The sequence below is a fragment of the Oncorhynchus mykiss genome, chromosome 20 (assembly GCF_057628025.1).
Source record: "Oncorhynchus mykiss isolate SJ-2025 chromosome 20, ASM5762802v1, whole genome shotgun sequence".
Classification (NCBI taxonomy): Eukaryota; Metazoa; Chordata; class Actinopteri; order Salmoniformes; family Salmonidae; genus Oncorhynchus; species Oncorhynchus mykiss.
This window is the reverse complement of record NC_143041.1, coordinates 41,162,447-41,183,178: the sequence shown is the minus strand read 5'-3', so window position 1 is coordinate 41,183,178 and position 20,732 is coordinate 41,162,447. Positions and strand designations below refer to the sequence as shown.

Sequence of the window (20,732 nt, the reverse complement as noted above, 5' to 3'; positions counted from 1 at the left end):
TTTTTGTTGTAACAGAACCACAAAAGAACCAGCTTAGCATGATGGTAATGACACATTAATTACCACAGAAAACCAACTTTTAAACCATGACAGGACATTCACTGCGGGTGCCTATAGTCCATGCTGAGACACCTACACAGCAAATTCTCAAGCGTACAGGTCCACAATTTTCAGAGTTAGATTAACGCTTTGCTTAGTGTGAAGTCTTATTTGCATATTTCCCAGAGTGCCTTGCCTTTTGATTATATTGTAGAGTTGCCACTCATGACTGTATTTGTTAGTGACAGAGACATGGTTGTTGCATTTTCAGTCCTGTGATCTTCACCAGGTGAGATCCTAAGCGAATGTTATCATATAATGTAATTATATAAGACATTAAAATAAATATTTCTTAAGGCCTTTGAGGGCCTAGTTTTACCCTCATACAGTGGCCTGAAACTCCATATCAGGCTTGCAAGTCACATTATGCTGGTTTGCAAAGTGATGTGTAATTCCTATTGGAATGCAGCCACAGGAATATCCAATTTAGTTCACATTTTTTCACCCAAGACTTCCAGGGTTGGGAATACTAAGATATCAGACTACCTAACCCATCTAAACTGGAACGGCCATTTCAGTAAAGGGTGCATTAAATCCAAGTAACAGATTCGATTATTTCAGAAAAATGGATGTTATTTATATTTTATAAGGTCCGATGCAGCAGTTTTTTATCTCAACATCAAATCATTTCTGGGTAACAGTTAAGTATCTTACTGTGATTGTTTTCAATTAAAATGGTCAAAAATAAAATAAAAATAGCTTCTAGCCAGGACTGTCTGGGAGGGGTCTGAGTGGGGGAGGGGAAAACTAGACATTATTGACAAGGTAGTTTGGAACTCTCTTATTGGTCTATTAGCTCATTTACAGCCCGATACCACTAAAACAGGCTGAAATTTCAGGCGTCTTTTCAAACAGCTCTTACACTACAAGGGCATTTTCATAATTTTCACAATTTCACAGTATTATTCCATCCTCATAGTGTGGAAATATATATATAAAATACTGGAAAATCACATTTTGGACTGCACTGAGCCCTTTAAGTAGAATAACATCAATTAATCAATGTGCATGCAAAAAAAAACATAGATATTTAAACAAACAATTCTAAAATTCAACCTGCAATAGAGCATGCTGGGAAATATGATAATGATGGCAGAGGTTTTGGTTCAACTCTGGTTATTAACACCAACACTGTGGTTCTTTAAATATTTACAGTGCTATATTTAACTCCTGAATCAACACTGGAAACGCTACACTGAAAAAGCAACACTAGTTAACACTGGCCAATTTGCTGTGTAGAGAAACACAAGGCTTGTATCTAATATGTACATCGACAAATGTACCACGAATACCCATCAATTGAAATAGCAACTCCGAGATCTCGCGGCCATCAACACAGATTCAAGTGCAAAGGTAAAGCAGTGCTTTAGTTCGTGTTGCATTGGTTATAGGTCATAACAGTTGGAGCCTTGGCTTGGTTCTGAGTTCTACAGTTCAGACAGTTGGCCAGCAACTTGAGTCTCTAGTACATCGTACAGAGAGAGCAAGGATTGTCCCGTCTGTGAGCTACACACGTCCACGAGCTCAGAGTCAGTTCAGCATGCCTGTCCACAGTTATATGAAGGACAGAGAGAAAGCGATGACAGAAGGAACGAGGCCCACACAAACACACACAGAGGCAGAAACAGACAGGGAAAGGTGCATTGGTGGCAGTTTGGATACACCGTGGAGGGATACGTTTCGTATGCAACGTTCCACAACGATAGTGCTCCATCCAAATGTCATCAATTATCCATTGTCCAATCGTTCAAAAGCTTGTCACTCAGTATCGTTCACTCCAAGAACATGTTGCTGAGCCGTCGTCCAATCCTGGAGGTCGTTACTGAACCACTGTCAAATGCTAGAGTGTGTTACTGAACATGGGCCAATGCTAGACTTTTTACCTGAGCATCGTCCAATCCTGGGGCCGGTTGCACCGGGTTGTAAGTGGATCGTTACTCTACACCCGACGTAAAACGCACTCTACGCCGGCTCTAAAAATGATACCTGTTGCACCACCTGGTCGTAAGCCCTTCTATGAGCTACGACTGGGCATAGACTCTACATCTAGTAGGGAGCAGGCGTAGGGTTAAATTGGGACTCTCGTCATCATGACAGCGATCTATATTTTCAAAAGGATATGAGTTTCGTGTTCATATTTTACAACCTGCGCAGGCTTTTGGAGTTGCCTAAGCGTGAGTCAACAGCAAAATAATACACTTGATTTATGTTACATTATGACATGCTAAATGTGTGATATCTATTCCCACAGTGATTCTTTATGGATCCAACCCGTTCTGGTTAAGAAAACGTGCATAGTGGTGGGCTTTGCGAAGTGAAGGTAAGTTTTAAAACCACCACGAGGATGGGAACAGCAACCATCATTTTGAAGCATCAAATGTCATGAACGTGCATTACTTTTGTTATGACCAACTGGTGCAACCAGACCCTGGAGCACCATGCCAAACCATCATCCAATCCTAGAGCGTGTTACTGATTATCATCCAATCCCTAGAGCGTGTCACTGATTATCATCCAATCCTAGAACGTGTTACTGATTATCATCCAATCCTAGAACGTGTTACTGATTATCATCCAATCCTAGAGCGTGTTACTGATTATCATCCAATCCCTAGAGCGTGTTACTGATTATCATCCAATCCTAGAACGTGTTACTGATTATCATCCAATCCTAGAGCGTGTTACTGATTATCATCCAATCCTAGAGCGTGTTACTGATTATCATCCAATCCTAGAGCGTGTTACTGATTATCATCCAATCCTAGAGCGTGTTACTGATTATCATCCAATCCTAGAGCGTGTTACTGATTGTCATCCAATCCTAGAGCGTGCTGCTGAGGATCTCTGACACCTGTGTGTTCGTTTGGTCGTCTGAGTCAACATCCTGGGCTGTTGCTCCTTCATATGCCTCCTCTCCTGACCCCTCCTCTGTGACAACCACCATCACCCCTGCCCCTCTCTCCCCCCGTCCCTCCATCCCTCTCTCCTCCTCTCCCCAGCCCCTGTTCTCAAGCGATGTTTCCTTACACGGTTCCACAAAGATCCTCCTGACATGGGGCCTGGGCTCCCTCTGCCCTGCCCTACTGCCCTCCAGGACACAGGAAGCATGACTAACGTATGTCTCCCCCTGAGGGGATGGGAGATCCAGGGGCAGGTCTGGTTCCTTCTGCCTGGTATAGACCCCCTCAGACAGGGACCCAGTGTGGCTGTCGCTGTGGCTCTTCAACCAGTGCTGGGGCCCAGCGGCCCCGTGGCTTCTGGACAACAGCTTCCGCTTGGTTGGGGGGTTGGCTAGGGGCCACAGGGGGGTGGAGGAGTGCTGGTCCTGGGTTGTCTTGGAGAGGGAGAGACCCTCCAGGATTTTGGTGCAAGAAAGGGTGGTCTCGGGGAGAATGAGGGCAGGGGAGAAGGGTGGGGCTGAGGATAGGGGGAAGGCGGGGGAGAGGAGTGGGCCTGGGGAGAGGGGGAAGGCGGGGGAGAGAGGGAGGTCTTTGGGATGGCAGATGCTGTACCTGGAAAGGGAAAAACAGATCCATTAGGTTATATTCAAGGCTCTGTCAAAAAGACAAACCATTAGATTATAGAGGAAAAGAGAGTGGGGGACAGGGACACATCTTTAGAGAGTGAGGGGGACAGGGACACATCTTTGGAGAGTGAGGGGGACAGGGACACATCTTTGGAGAGTGAGGGGGACAGGGACACATCTTTGGAGAGAGTGGGGGACAGGGACACATCTTTGGAGAGAGTGGGGGACAGGGACAGATCTTTGGAGAGTGAGGGGGACAGGGACACATCTTTGGAGAGTGAGGGGGACAGGGACACATCTTTGGAGAGTGAGGGGGACAGGGACACATCTTTGGAGATTGAGGGGGACAGGGACACATCTTTGGAGAGTGAGGGGGACAGGGACACATCTTTGAAGAGTGAGGGGGACAGGGACACATCTTTGGAGAGTGAAGGGGACAAGGACACATCTTTGGAGAGTGAGGGGGACAGGGACACATATTTGGAGAGTGAGGGGGACAGGGACACATCTTTGGAGAGTGAGGGGGACAGGGACACATCTTTGGAGAGAGTGGAGGACAGGGACACATCTTTGGAGAGAGTGGGGGACAGGGACACATCTTTGGAGAGTGAGGGGGACAGGGACACATCTTTGGAGAGTGAGGGGGACAGGGGCACATCTTTGGAGAGTGAGGGGGACAGGGACACATCTGAGCTCAGTGTATCTGCAGTATTTCTGGGTCAGGGGTTAGAGGTCATTCTCTTCCTGAGCTTGTGTATCTGCAGTATGTCAGGGTCAGGGGTTAGAGGTCGTTAGCCAGCTGATGTTATTCTTGAATAACACAGACCCCAAAGCAAATCAGGGGGAGACAAATAGGTTTATTCAAAAATAAGAAATCATAGATGTTACGCTGGGAAGGAGATGGTCAATGTTCCTTCTTCCAGGTCCTAAATGATTCTCCACAGAACAAAGTGACAGGATGTAATTTATAACCCGCAACCCTAGTCTGTGGTCGACCAATTAGAATTCCTTGCATTAAAATTGGGCCAATGGTCAAATAACAAGTGTCCCGTTTCAGGCTCAATGTATAGACGATTCAGACCAACAAGATCTTGCCACACGTAGCTATGAGTCCAGGACTGAAACCCCTACACAGATTCTAACCAGATGTTGAACTGGAAAACAACTATTTCCATTGATCGTTAATTCCCTATTTACCTCTAGTCCTCTGTGTTGTGTATCATCTTAAAATATTCTCACAAGGTTGTTCTCATACCTGAGCTCGTGTATCTGCAGTACGTCAGGGTCAGGGTTAGAGGTCGTTATTGTACCTTAGTTCGTGTATCCACAGTACGTCAGGGTCAGGGTTAGAGGTCGTTATTGTACCTTAGTTCGTGTATCTGCAGTACATCAGGGTCAGGGGTTAAATGTCGTTATTGTACCTTAGTTCGTGTATCTGCAGTACGTCGGGAGCGCTGCCTCCCAGGGCGTGCACAGCCTGTTGGGATAGGTCCTGTTGGGAAGAGTAGAGCAGGTCCAGCTCACGGGGGGACAAGGCCTCGCTGGAGTCATAGTCGCTGTCTGTTGGCAGGAACACCTCTGAACAACCGTCCTCATCTGACCCCAGTTGGGAGTCTGAGGGAGGAAACAGACAGACAGACGGGTCAGAAACACCCCATTGGGCACAGAGGTCAATTCAATGTCTATTCCACGTTGGTTCAACGTAAATTTCATTGAAATGACATGGAAACAACATTGATTCAACCAGTGTGTGCCCAGTGGACACATACAGTCCATGTACAAGACAGTGTTGCACACAGACACAGAACAAACTATGATTGTAGAGTGGGGGTATGTGTTTAGCATAAAGATAAAGGCCATCCCTGACGTATTTCCAGTATGTGGAGAGTGAGGGTGATTTCTTGTTGTTGTTGTTGTTGTTGTTGTTGTATGCACCGTATGTAGAGATGTGAGTGCATGTGTCTTGAAGTGCTAACACACCCCTACCCCCCATCCACAAGAAGAGCATCTTCATCATCATCTTCGATGGACAGCCAAGATGGTGTGTGTGTGTGTTTGTGTGTCATTCTCCTCACCACTAGCATCCTTCCTGGGTCGTAGCTCAGGTGAGGGTGATGGTGTGGGTAGGTAGTCCATGGTAGAGGATGCTGAGTCACTCTTCTGTGCCCCCTGGTCTGACTCAGGCTTGCTGGCATTGACCAGGCTGGTGATGGGCACACCGCCACTGGGATGCTTGTAGCGGGCATACTGCAGGGCATCAGTGATCCAACGCAGCTCCTGCCACATCTCATCCAGCTGCTGCAATAGAAAATAAAACATCATTATACACATAACACGGTTATAAAGCATCAGAGTTATTATAGTTAGTTATAGTTGATTAGAATAGTTAGTTATAGTTAGTTATAGTTGATTATCATAGTTATAGTTAGTTATAGATTATTACCATAGTTATTATAGTTGATTATCATAGTTATTATAGTTAGTTATAGTTGATTATCATAGTTATCATAATTAGTTATAGTTGATTATCATAGTTAGTTATAGTTGATTAGCATAGTCATTATAGTTGATTATCATAGTTATCATAGTTAGTTATAGTTGATTATCATAGTTAGCATAGTTAGTTATAGTTGATTATCATAGTTATAGTTAGTTATAGATTATTATCATAGTTATTATAGTTGATTATCATAGTTATTATAGTTAGTTATAGTTGATTATAATAGTTATTATAGTTAGTTATAGTTGATTATCATAGTTATTATAGTTAGTTATAGTTGAGTATCATAGTTAGTTATAGTTAGTTATAGTTGATTATCATAGTTATTATAGTTAGTTATAGTTGATTATCATAGTTATTATAGATAGTTATAGTTGATTATCATAGTTATTATAGTTAGTTATAGTTGATTATCATAGTTAGTTATAGTTGATTATCATAGTTATTATAGTTAGTTATAGTTGATTATCATAGTTAGTTATAGTTGATTATCATAGTTATTATAGTTAGTTATAGTTGATTATCATAGTTATTAAAGTTAGTTATAGTTGATTGTCATAGTTAGTTATAGTTGATTATCATAGTTATCATAGTTAGTTATAGTTGATTATCATAGTTATTATAGTTAGTTATAGTTGATTATAATAGTTATTATAGTTAGTTATAGTTGATTATAATAGTTATTATAGTTAGTTATAGTTGATTATTATAGTTAGTTATAGCTGATTATCATAGTTATTATAGTTAGTTATAGTTGATTATCATAGTTAGTTATAGTTGATTATCATAGTTATTATAGTTAGTTAGGGTTGATTATCATAGTTATTATAGATAGTTATAGTTGATTATCATAGTTATTATAGTTAGTTATAGTTGATTATCATAGTTATTATAGTTAGTTATAGTTGATTATAATAGTTATTATAGTTAGTTATAGTTGATTATCATAGTTATTATAGTTAGTTATAGTTGATTATCATAGTTAGTTATAGTTAGTTATAGTTGATTATCATAGTTATTATAGTTAGTTATAGTTGATTATAATAGTTATTATAGTTAGTTATAGTTGATTATCATAGTTAGTTATAGTTAGTTGTAGTTGATTATCATAGTTAGTTATAGTTGATTATAATAGTTATTATAGTTAGTTATAGTTGATTATCATAGTTATTATAGTTAGTCATAGTTGATTATCATAGTTAGTTGTAGTTGATTATAATAGTTGCTGAGTATCATAGTTATTATAGTTAGTTATAGTTGATTATCATAGTTAGTTATAGTTGATTATCATAGTTAGTTATAGTTGATTATCATAGTTAGTTATAGTTGATTATCATAGTTATTATAGTTAGTTATATTTGATTATCATAGTTATTAAAGTTAGTTATAGTTGATTATCATAGTTAGTTATAGTTGATTATCGTAGTTATTATAGTTAGTTATAGTTGATTATCATAGTTAGTTATAGTTGATTATCATAGTTAGTTATAGTTGATTATCATAGTTATTATAGTTAGTTATAGTTGATTATCATAGTTATTATAGTTAGTTATAGTTGATTATCATAGTTATTATAGGTCGTTATAGTTGATTATCATAGTTAGTTCTAGTTGATTATCATAGTTATTATAGTTAGTTATAGTTGATTATCATAGTTATTATAGTTAGTTCTAGTTGATTATCATAGTTATTATAGGTCGTTATAGTTGATTATCATAGTTAGTTCTAGTTGATTATCATAGTTATTATAGTTAGTTGTAGTTGATTATCATAGTTATTATAGTTAGTTGTAGTTGATTATCATAGTTATTATAGTTAGTTATAGTTGATTATCATAGTTATTATAGTTAGTTATAGTTGATTATCATAGTTAGTTATAGTTGATTATCATAGTTATTATAGTTAGTTATAGTTGATTATCATAGTTAGTTATAGTTGATTATCATAGTTATTATAGTTAGTTATAGTTGATTTTAATAGTTATTATAGTTAGTTATAGTTGATTTTAATAGTTATTATAGTTAGTTATAGTTGATTATCATAGTTATTATAGTTAGTTATAGTTGATTATCATAGTTATTATAGTTAGTTATAGTTGATTATCATAGTTATTATAGTTAGTTATAGTTGATTATGATAGTTATTATAGTTGATTATCATAGTTATCATAGTTGATTATCATAGTTATTATAGTTAGCTATAGTTGATTATCATAGTTAGTTATAGTTGATTATCATAGTTATTATAGTTAGTTATAGTTGATTATCATAGTTATTATAGTTAGTTATAGTTGATTATCATAGTTATTATAGTTAGTTATAGTTGATTATCATAGTTATTATAGTTAGTTATAGTTGATTATCATAGTTATTATAGTTAGTTATAGTTGATTATGATAGTTATTATAGTTGATTATCATAGTTATCATAGTTGATTATCATAGTTATTATAGTTAGCTATAGTTGATTATCATAGTTAGTTATAGTTGATTATCATAGTTATTATAGTTAGTTATAGTTGATTATCATAGTTATTATAGTTAGTTATAGTTGATCATCATAGTTATTATAGTTAGTTATAGTTGATTATAATAGTTATTATAGTTAGTTATAGTTGATTATCATAGTTAGTTATAGTTAGTTATAGTTGATTATCATAGTTATTATAGTTAGTTATAGTTGATTATAATAGTTATTATAGTTAGTTATAGTTGATTATCATAGTTATTATAGTTAGTTATAGTTGATTATCATAGTTATTATAGTTAGTTATAGTTGATTATCATAGTTATTATAGTTAGTTATAGTTGATTATCATAGTTATTATAGTTAGTTATAGTTGATTATCAGAGTTATTATAGTTAGTTATAGTTGATTATCATAGTTATTATAGTTAGTTGTAGTTGATTATCATAGTTATTATAGTTAGTTATAGTTGATTATCATAGTTATTATAGTTAGTTATAGTTGATTATCAGAGTTATTATAGTTAGTTATAGTTGATTATCATAGTTATTATAGTTAGTTATAGTTGATTATCATAGTTATTATAGTTAGTTATAGTTGATTATCATAGTTATTATAGTTAGTTATAGTTGATTATCATAGTTGTAAAGATTCTCATTCAGCTGCTGCAATAGAGAACAAAGCCCACTCATTATATACATAATACAAATGACAGTTCTAATATAAAGATTCTCATCCAGCTGCTGGGAGGAGAGAGACACAGAGAGTCACATAGTCGTTGTGTATAACAGTTACAAAACATAGAAATGTTGTAGGCGGGGGAGAGAGAGTGTCTGCAGGGGGAGGGAGAGTGTCTGGAGGGGGAGATAGAGTGTCTGGAGGGGGAGAGAGAGTGTCTGCAGGGGGAGAGAGAGTGTCTGCAGGGAGAGAAAGAGTGTCTGAAGGGGGAGAGAGTGTGTCTGGAGGGGGAGAGAAAGTGTCTGGAGGGGGAGAGAAAGTGTCTGGAGGGGGAGAGAGAGTGTCTGGAGGGGGAGAGAGATTGTCTGGAGGGGGAGAGAGAGTGTCTGCAGGGGGAGAGAGAGTGTCTGGAGGGGGAGAGAGAGTGTCTGGAGGAGGAGAGAGAGTGTCTGGAGGGGGAGAGAGATCTACTGGGTGAAATTCCACAGTGTGCCATCACAGCAGCAAGATTTGTGACCTGTTGCCACGAGAAAAGGGCAACCAGTGAAGAACACACACCATTGTAAATACAACCCATATTTATGCGTATTTATTTTATCTTGTGTCCTTTAACCATTTGTATATTGTTAAAACACTGTATATATATATATATATATATATATATATATATATATAATATGACATTTGTAATGTCTTTACTGTTTTGAAACCTCTGTATGTGTAATGTCTACTGTTAATTTTTGTTGTTTTTCACTTTATATATTCACTTTGTATGTTGTCTACCTCACTTGCTTTGGCAATGTTAACACGTTTCCCATGCCAATAAAGCCCTTGAATTGAATTGAATTGAATTGATTGTCTGGAGGGGGAGAGAGAGTGTCTGCAGGGGGAGAGAGAGTGTCTGGAGGGGGAGATAGAGTGTCTGGAGGGGGAGAGAAAGTGTCTGGAAGGGGAGAGAGAGTGTCTGGAGGGGGAGAGAGAGTGTCTGCAGGGGGAGAGAGAGTGTCTGCAGGGGGAGAGAGAGTGTCTGGAGGGGGAGAGAGAGTGTCTGGAGGGGGAGAGAGATTGTCTGGAGGGGGAGAGAGAGTGTCTGCAGGGGGAGAGAGAGTGTCTGCAGGGGGAGAGAGAGTGTCTGGAGGGGGAGAGAGAGTGTCTAGAGGGGGAGAGAGAGTGTCCATAGAGAATCAAAAAGGATATCACATGGAAGTGTTTAGTCCTCAGCCTTACGGGTGAATCCAAGATGGCGTAGCAGTCAGACGTGTTGTCATTGTCGTGTCGTGTCCCTTGTACATATATCGTTTTTTTACATATTTTTCTTCGCTTATCTTTTAAAACATTTTGCTAAACCTCAACTTCTAAATACTCTCCTGCAACCCGCCTCACCCAATGTAGCTATTTTTTTCCTAAAGTATTTATATTTACTTCGGATCCGGAACCCCTCAACTGAAGCTAGCCAGCTAACTACCAGCTATCAGTCAGCAAACCATTGCTAGCGGTCTTCAGCTAACCGGTCATCAGCTAACCTTTAGCTCGGAAAGCTCTCGCCAGTTCGCCAGTTCGAACAACGCGACTCTAACCAGAGCATAACGGACCTATTATTTATTTTATCCCCGGATTCCCACCGCTAACGGAACATTTTCAGCTGGATCTTCACAACTAGCTAACTAGCTAACCGCAACCCCGGATGATTACTCCTGGCTAGCGTTTCCACCCACTTAGCTTGAAGCTAGCCCGGACAGAGCTCCTGTGCTACCACCGAAGCATACTCCTGGGCTACAATATCCGGACCCACGACCGGTCTATAGATGTCACCGCATGAAGAGGCTTAAACAGACTCACCCTATCGCGACGCCCCCCAAAGGCTAACTTTCTAGCCCTTGCTATCTCCTTGCTTGCTAATTCGGCCTGCTAACTGCTAGCTTGTTTAGCCCCGGTCCGCTAACTGCTACCTTGTTTAGCCCCGGCCTACTAACTGTTAGTTTGTTAGCACAGGCCTGCTAACCATCTGAATCGCCGCGTCCCAAACACTCACTGGACCCATATTTACTTTCAATCTCTTTTCGATTTTTATTTTGTTTATACCTTCCGGTAACCTGCCTCACCCAATGTGATACGGAATCGCTATTATTTTTAATTTTTAGAACACACCTCCAGAAGCTAACCAGCTAACTAGCTACAAGCTATTCAGTCATTGTTAGCCACTGCTAGCGGCTTTTACCTTTTACCTTCTGCACAGCCAGACAGTTTTTTAACCTGGATAATACTCGCCAGTCCAGCTTCCCTGCCCCATCCACCGCTGCCCCCTGGACACTGATCACCTGGCTACATAGCTGATGCTTGCTGGACTGTCCATTAATCACGGTACTCCATTCTGCTTGTTTATATTTTATCTGTCGGCCCCAGCCGCACTCAGGCTCTGTGTGTAGTTAATCCGACCCTCCCTGCCTAGTCAATGCCATTTTACCTGCTGTTGTTGTGCTAGCTGATTAGCTGTTGTTGTCTCACCTACTGTTTTAGCTACTGTTTTAGCTAGCTCTCCCAATTCAACACCTGTGATTACTGTATGCCTCGCTGTATGTCTCTCTCAAATGTCAATATGCCTTGTATACTGTTGTTCAGGTTAGTTATCATTGTTTTAGTTTACAATGGAGCCCCTAGCTCCACTCTTCATATCCCTGATACCTCCTTTGTCCCACCTCCCACACATGCGGTGACCTCACCCATTACAACCAGCATGTCCAGTGATACAACCTCTCTCATCATCACCCAGTGCCTGGGCTTACCTCCGCTGTACCCGCACCCCACCATACCCCTGTCTGCGCATTATGCCCTGAATATATTCTACCATGCCAAGAAATCTGCTCCTTTTATTCTCTGTCCCCAACACTCTAGGCGACCAGTTTTGATAGCCTTTAGCCGCACCCTCATTCTACTCCTCCTCTGTTCCGCGGGTGATGTGGAGGTAAACCCAGGCCCTGCATGTCCCCAGGCACCCTCATTTGTTGACTTATGTGATCGAAAAAGCCTTGGTTTCATGCATGTCAACATCAGAAGCCTCCTCCCTAAGTTTGTTTTACTCACTTTAGCACACTCTGCTAACCCTGATGTCCTTGCCGTGTCTGAATCCTGGCTCAGGAAGGCCACCAAAAATTCTGAGATCTCCATACCCAACTATAACATTTTCCGTCAAGATAGAACTGCCAAAGGGGGAGGAGTTGCTGTCTAATGCAGAGATAGCCTGCAAAGTAATGTCATACTTTCCAGGTCCTTATCCAAACAGTTTGAACTACTAATTTTGAAAATTACTCTCTCCAGAAATAAGTCTCTCACTGTTGCCGCCTGCTACCGACCCCCCTCAGCTCCCAGCTGTGCCCTGGACACCATTTGTGAATTGATCGCCCCCCATCTAGCTTCAGAGTTTCTTCTGTTAGGTGACCTAAACTGGGATATGCTTAACACCTCGGCAGTCCTACAATCTAAGCTAGATGCCCTCAATCTCACACAAATCATCAAGGAACCCACCAGGTACAACCCTAAATCTGTAAACAAGGGCACCCTCATAGACATAGTCATCCTGACCAACTGCCCTCCAAATACACCTCCGCTGTCTTCAACCAGGATCTCAGCGATCACTGCCTCATTGCCTGTATCCTCTACGGAGCCGCAGTCAAACGACCACCCCTCATCACTGTCAAACGCTCCCTAAAACACTTCTGTGAGCAGGCCTTTCTAATCGACCTGGCCCGGGTATCCTGGAAGGACATTGACCTCATCCCGTCAGTTGAGGATGCCTGGTCATTCTTTAAAAGTAACTTCCTCACCATTTTAGATAAGCATGCTCCGTTCAAAAAATGCAGAACTAAGAACAGATATAGCCCTTGGTTCACTCCAGACACGACTGCCCTCGACCAGCACAAAAACATCCTGTGGCGGACTGCAATAGCATCGAATAGTCCCCGCGATATGCAACTGTTCAGGGAAGTCAGGAACCAATACACGCAGTCAGTCAGGAAAGCTAAGGCCAGCTTCTTCAGGCAGAAGTTTGCATCCTGTAGCTCCATCTCCAAAAAGTTCTGGGACACTGTGAAGTCCATGGAGAACAAGAGCACCTCCTCCCAGCTGCCCACTGCACTGAGGCTAGGTAACACGGTCACCACCGATAAATCCATGATTATCGAAAACTTCAACAAGCATTTCTCAACGGCTGGCCATGCCTTCCGCCTGGCTACTCCAACCTCGGCCAACAGCTCCGCCCCCCCCCCCGCAGCTACTCGCTCAAGCCTCTCCAGGTTCTCCTTTACCCAAATCCAAATAGCAGATGTTCTGAGAGAGCTGCAAAACCTGGACCCGTACAAATCAGCTGGGCTTGACAATCTGGACCCTCTATTTCTGAAACTATCCCCGCCATTGTCGCAACCCCAATCCCCAAGGATTGGAAAGCTGCCGCAGTCATCCCCCTCTTCAAAGGGGGACACACCCTGGACCCAAACTGTTACAGACCTATATCCATCCTGCCCTGCCTATCTAAGGTCTTCGAAAGCCAAGTCAACAAACAGGTCACTGACCATCTCGAATCCCACCGTACCTTCTCCGCTGTGCAATCTGGTTTCCGAGCCGGTCACGGGTGCACCTCAGCCACGCTCAAGGTACTAAACAATATCATAACCGCCATCGATAAAAGACAGTACTGTGCAGCCGTCTTCATCGACCTTGCCAAGGCTTTCGACTCTGTCAATCACCATATTCTTATCGGCAGACTCAGTAGCCTCGTTTTTTCGGATGACTGCCTTGCCTGGTTCACCAATTACTTTGCAGACAGAGTTCAGTGTGTCAAATCGGAGGGCATGCTGTCCGGTCCTCTGGCAGTCTCTATGGGGGTGCCACAGGGTTCAATCCTCGGGCCGACTCTTTTCTCTGTATATATCAATGATGTTGCTCTTGCTGCGGGCGATTCCCTGATCCACCTCTACGCAGACGACACCATTCTATATACTTCCGGCCCGTCCTTGGACACTGTGCTATCTAACCTCCAAACGAGCTTCAATGCCATACAACACTCCTTCCGTGGCCTCCAACTGCTCTTAAACGCAAGTAAAACCAAATGCATGCTTTTCAACCGTTCGCTGCCTGCACCCGCACGCCTGACCAGCATCACCACCCTGGATGGTTCCGATCTTGAATATGTGGACATCTATAAGTACCTAGGTGTCTGGCTAGACTGCAAACTCTCCTTCCAGACTCATATCAAACATCTCCAATCGAAAATCAAATCAAGAGTCGGCTTTCTATTCCGCAACAAAGCCTCCCTCACTCACGCCGCCAAACTTACCCTAGTAAAACTGACTATCCTACCGATCCTCGACTTCGGCGATGTCATCTACAAAATTGCTTCCAACACTCTACTCAGCAAACTGGATGCAGTCTATCACAGTGCCATCCGTTTTGTCACTAAAGCACCTTATACCACCCACCACTGCGACATGTATGCTCTAGTCGGCTGGCCCTCGCTACATATTCGTCGCCAGACCCAATGGCTCCAGGTCATCTACAAGTCCATGCTAGGTAAAGCGCCGCCTTATCTCAATTCACTGATCACGATGGCAACACCCATCCGTAGCACGCGCTCCAGCAGATATATCTCACTGATCATCCCTAAAGCCAACACCTCATTTGGCCGCCTTTCGTTCCAGTTCTCTGCTGCCTGTGACTGGAACGAATTGCAAAAATCGCTGAAGTTGGAGACTTTTATCTCCCTCACCAACTTCAAACATCTGCTATCTGAGCAGCTAACCGATCGCTGCAGCTGTACATAGTCTATCAGTAAACAGCCCACCCATTTTTACCTACCTCATCCCCATACTGTTTTTATTTATTTACTTTTCTGCTCTTTTGCACACCAATATCTCTACCTGTACATGACCATCTGATCATTTATCACTCCAGTGTTGTTAATCTGCAAAATTGTAATGTATATAGACTCCCCTTTTTAACTACTGTGTTACTGACTTTTTAATTGTTTACTCCATGTGTAACTCTGTGTTGTCTGTTCACACTGCTATGCTTTATCTTGGCCAGGTCGCAGTTGCAAATGAGAACTTGTTCTCAACTAGCCTACCTGGTTAAATAAAGGTGTTCTCAACTAGCCTACCTGGTTAAATAAAGGTGAAATAAAATAAAATAAAAAATACAATTACCCAGTCCGACACAAACCGTGGTACTGGCACAGATTATTACAAAGCTTCAAGTGAATTTGAAGCATTGAACAGATGCAAAGATACAGGTAGAGAACCATGAACATCATGTGACACTAGCAGCCCACTGGCTACTGATGCTGAGAGGTTTACAGTAGCTTAAGGTTTATAGCAGGTTACTGATGCTGAGAGGTTGTACAGTAGCTTAAGGTTTATAGCAGGTTACTGATGCTGAGAGGTTGTACAGTATGTTACAGTAGCTTAAGGTTTATAGCAGGTTACTGATGCTGAGAGGTTGTACAGTAGCTTAAGGTTTATAGCAGGTTACTGATGCTGAGAGGTTGTACAGTAGCTTAAGGTTTATAGCAGGTTACTGATGCTGAGAGGTTGTACAGTAGCTTAAGGTTTATAGCAGGTTACTGATGCTGAGAGGTTTACAGTATGGTACAGTAGCTTAAGGTTTATAGCAGGTTACTGATGCTGAGAGGTTGTACAGTAGCTTAAGGTTTATAGCAGGTTACTGATGCTGAGAGGTTGTACAGTATGTTACAGTAGCTTAAGGTTTATAGCAGGTTACTGATGCTGAGAGGTTGTACAGTAGCTTAAGGTTTATAGCAGGTTACTGATGCTGAGAGGTTGTACAGTAGCTTAAGGTTTATAGCAGGTTACTGATGCTGAGAGGTTGTACAGTATGTTACAGTAGCTTAAGGTTTATAGCAGGTTACTGATGCTGAGAGGTTGTACAGTAGCTTAAGGTTTATAGCAGGTTACTGATGCTGAGAGGTTGTACAGTAGCTTAAGGTTTATAGCAGGTTACTGATGCTGAGAGGTTTACAGTATGGTACAGTAGCTTAAGGTTTATAGCAGGTTACTGATGCTGAGAGGTTGTACAGTAGCTTAAGGTTTATAGCAGGTTACTGATGCTGAGAGGTTGTACAGTAGCTTAAGGTTTATAGCAGGTTACTGATGCTGAGAGGTTGTACAGTAGCTTAAGGTTTATAGCAGGTTACTGATGCTGAGAGGTTGTACAGTAGCTTAAGGTTTATAGCAGGTTACTGATGCTGAGAGGTTGTTCAGTAGCTTAAGGTTTATAGCAGGTTACTGATGCTGAGAGGTTGTACAGTAGCTTAAGGTTTATAGCAGGTTACTGATGCTGAGAGGTTGTACAGTATGTTACAGTAGCTTAAGGTTTATAGCAGGTTACTGATGCTGAGAGGTTGTACAGTAGCTTAAGGTTTATAGCAGGTTACTGATGCTGAGAGGTTGTACAGTAGCTTAAGGTTTATAGCAGGTTACTGATGCTGAGAGGTTGTACAGTAGCTTAAGGTTTATAGCAGGTTACTGATGCTGAGAGGTAGTACAGTAGCTTAAGGTTTAAAGCAGGTTACTGATGCTGAGAGGTTGTACAGTAGCTTAAGGTTTATAGCAGGTTACTGATGCTGAGAGGTTGTACAGTAGCTTAAGGTTTATAGCAGGTTACTGTTGCTGAGAGGTTGTACAGTAGCTTAAGGTTTATAGCAGGTTACTGATGCTGAGAGGTTGTACAGTAGCTTAAGGTTTATAGCAGGTTACTGATGCTGAGAGGTTGTACAGTAGCTTAAGGTTTATAGCAGGTTACTGATGCTGAGAGGTTGTACAGTAGCTTAAGGTTTATAGCAGGCTACTGATGCTGAGAGGTTGTACAGTAGCTTAAGGTTTATAGCAGGTTACTGATGCTGAGAGGTTGTACAGTATGTTACAGTAGCTTAAGGTTTATAGCAGGTTACTGATGCTGAGAGGTTGTACAGTATGGTACAGTAGCTTAAGGTTTATAGCAGGTTACTGATGCTGAGAGGTTGTACAGTAGCTTAAGGTTTATAGCAGGTTACTGATGCTGAGAGGTTGTACAGTAGCTTAAGGTTTATAGCAGGTTACTGTTGCTGAGAGGTTGTACAGTAGCTTAAGGTTTATAGCAGGTTACTGATGCTGAGAGGTTGTACAGTAGCTTAAGGTTTATAGCAGGTTACTGATGCTGAGAGGTTGTACAGTAGCTTAAGGTTTATAGCAGGTTACTGATGCTGAGAGGTTGTACAGTATGTTACAGTAGCTTAAGGTTTATAGCAGGTTACTGATGCTGAGAGGTTGTACAGTATGGTACAGTAGCTTAAGGTTTATAGCAGGTTACTGATGCTGAGAGGTTGTACAGTAGCTTAAGGTTTATAGCAGGTTACTGATGCTGAGAGGTTGTACAGTAGCTTAAGGTTTATAGCAGGTTACTGATGCTGAGAGGTAGTACAGTAGCTTAAGGTTTAAAGCAGGTTACTGATGCTGAGAGGTTGTACAGTAGCTTAAGGTTTATAGCAGGTTACTGATGCTGAGAGGTTGTACAGTAGCTTAAGGTTTATAGCAGGTTACTGTTGCTGAGAGGTTGTACAGTAGCTTAAGGTTTATAGCAGGTTACTGATGCTGAGAGGTTGTACAGTAGCTTAAGGTTTATAGCAGGTTACTGATGCTGAGAGGTTGTACAGTAGCTTAAGGTTTATAGCAGGTTACTGATGCTGAGAGGTTGTACAGTAGCTTAAGGTTTATAGCAGGCTACTGATGCTGAGAGGTTGTACAGTAGCTTAAGGTTTATAGCAGGTTACTGATGCTGAGAGGTTGTACAGTAGCTTAAGGTTTATAGCAGGTTTCTATTTCACTCAGAGGGACAACACTGTTCACACATAGCCCTGATCACATCACAGCAGAGATAGCCCTGATCACATCACAGCAGAGATAGTCCTGATTACATCACAGCAGAGATAGTCCTGATTACATCACAGCAGAGATAGCCCTGATCACATCACAGCAGAGATAGCCCTGATCACATCACAGCAGAGATAGTCCTGATTACATCACAGCAGAGATAGTCCTGATTACATCACAGCAGAGATAGCCCTGATCACATCACAGCAGAGATAGTCCTGATCACATCACAGCAGAGATAGTCCTGACTACATCACAGCAGAGATAGTCCTGATTACATCACAGCAGAGATAGTCCTGACTACATCACAGCAGAGATAGTCCTGATTACATCACAGCAGAGATAGTCCTGATTACATCACAGCAGAGATAGTCCTGATTACATCACAGCAGAGATAGTCCTGATCACATCACAGCAGAGATAGTCCTGATCACATCACAGCAGAGATAGTCCTGATCACATCACAGCAGAGATAGTCCTGATTACATCACAGCAGAGATAGTCCTGATCACATCACAGCAGAGATAGTCCTGATCACATCACAGCAGAGATAGTCCTGATCACATCACAGCAGAGATAGTCCTGATTACATCACAGCAGAGATAGTCCTGATTACATCACAGCAGAGATAGCCCTGATCACATCACAGCAGAGATAGTCCTGATCACATCACAGCAGAGATAGTCCTGATTACATCACAACAGAGATAGTCCTGATTACATCACAGCAGAGATAGTCCTGATCACATCACAGCAGAGATAGTCCTGATCACATCACAGCAGAGATAGTCCTGATTACATCACAGCAGAGATAGCCCTGATCACATCACAGCAGAGATAGTCCTGATCACATCACAGCAGAGATAGTCCTGATTACATCACAGCAGAGATAGTCCTGATTACATCACAGCAGAGATAGTCCTGATTACATCACAGCAGAGATAGTCCTGATCACATCACAGCAGAGATAGCCCTGATCACATCACAGCAGAGATAGTCCTGATCACATCACAGCAGAGATAGTCCTGATTACATCACAGCAGAGATAGTCCTGATCACATCACAGCAGAGATAGTCCTGATCACATCACAGCAGAGATAGTCCTGATCACATCACAGCAGAGATAGTCCTGATTGCATCACAGCAGAGATAGTCCTGATCACATCACAGCAGAGATAGTCCTGATTACATCACAGCAGAGATAGTCCTGATTACATCACAGCAACCTTGAGAGAACCTTTGGAGTGCAGTGGGTCATCATTATGGGCACAGTGTGCTTTCTATACTATAGGTTTGTCCCCCAAATGACACCCTATTCCCTATATAGTTCACTACTTGTCTCCAGGGCCCATAGGAGTAGTGCACTATGTAGGGAATAGGGTGTCATTTGGGGGACAAACCTATAGTATAGAAAGCACACTGTGTCCATAATGATGACCCACTGCACACCAACTCCCTTCTCTCATTCTTTACGTCACTCCAAACCTCCCCTGGGAAGCAGGGTTGACACTGCACATACTGTGTGTGTGTGTGTGTGTGAGACAGAGATTGTGTGTGAGCGCACTCGCATATGTGTGCATATATAGCTATGTGTGACTATTGTGTTTGTGTGTGTGTGTGTGTGTGTGTGTGTGTGTGTGTGTGTGTGTGTGTGTGTGTGTGTGTGTGTGTGTGTGTGTGTGTGTGTGTGTGTGTGAGTGAGTGCACAGAGGAGAATGAAGCAGCAATTAGGCGTCTGTCTGAGAGAGTATGAAGAGCTGACACACACACACACACGCACATAAAAGAGACTAGCGGATGACACAGATGGAAATGGAATGCCGTGGATCAGATGGGAGAGAGAGAGAGAGAGAGAGAGAGAGAGAGAGAGAGAGAGAGAGAGAGAGAGAGAGAGAGAGAGAGAGAGAGAGAGAGAGAGAGAGAGAGAGAGAGAGAGAGAGAGAGAGAGAGAGAGAGAGAGAGAGAGAGAGAGAGAGAGAGAGAGAGAGAGAGAGAGAGAGAGAGAGAGAGACAGACAGACAGACAGACAGACAGAGATCAGACCTATGCTCCTCCTGCCCACCCCATGCCCCCCCACTCCTGCAAAGAGGGTCTCAACATGGAAGTCACACATGCACACAAACAGGCCCAACCCCCAGTCTTACACTAGCCCAAGCCAATGGCATGTACCAGATGCTCAGCAGGCACTGAACTAACAACATTGGACACTTTATGGAACACAAAGCCTTCACTATCTCATCCTGGAATATTCAAGTCCCGAGGTCATCTGCCTTTGGACTAAAGAGCAGGAACCTGGACTTCACCAAAGAAATTGGAAATACAGACATTATCATCCTACAAGAAACATGATATAGAGGAGATGGACCCACTGGTTGTCCTCTAGGCTACATACAGAGAGCTGGTAGTCCCATCCACCACACTACCAGGTGGGTGGTATAGAGGAGACGGACCCACTGGTTGCCCTCTAGGTTACAGAGAGCTGGTAGTCCCATCCACCACACTACCAGGTGGGTGGTATAGAGGAGATGGACCCACTGGTTGCCCTCTAGG

The 20,732-nt window shown here is 42.1% G+C and overlaps 1 protein-coding gene across 1 annotated transcript in view; it reads right to left on the bottom strand.

The window, feature by feature from the left end:
• Window positions 1-651: 651 nt before the first annotated feature.
• LOC110499541 (ankyrin repeat and fibronectin type-III domain-containing protein 1) overlaps window positions 652-20,732 on the bottom strand; it is a 157,170-nt gene continuing 137,089 nt past the window's right edge. Inside the window, exons 19-21 of the mRNA XM_090213098.1 lie at window positions 5,701-5,923; window positions 5,047-5,239; window positions 652-3,611 (exon numbers count right to left, since the gene is read on the bottom strand). Coding sequence (XP_090069224.1) covers window positions 2,921-3,611; window positions 5,047-5,239; window positions 5,701-5,923 — 1,107 coding nt within the window. The 3' untranslated portion in view covers window positions 652-2,920. The remainder of the gene's footprint in view (window positions 3,612-5,046; window positions 5,240-5,700; window positions 5,924-20,732) is intronic.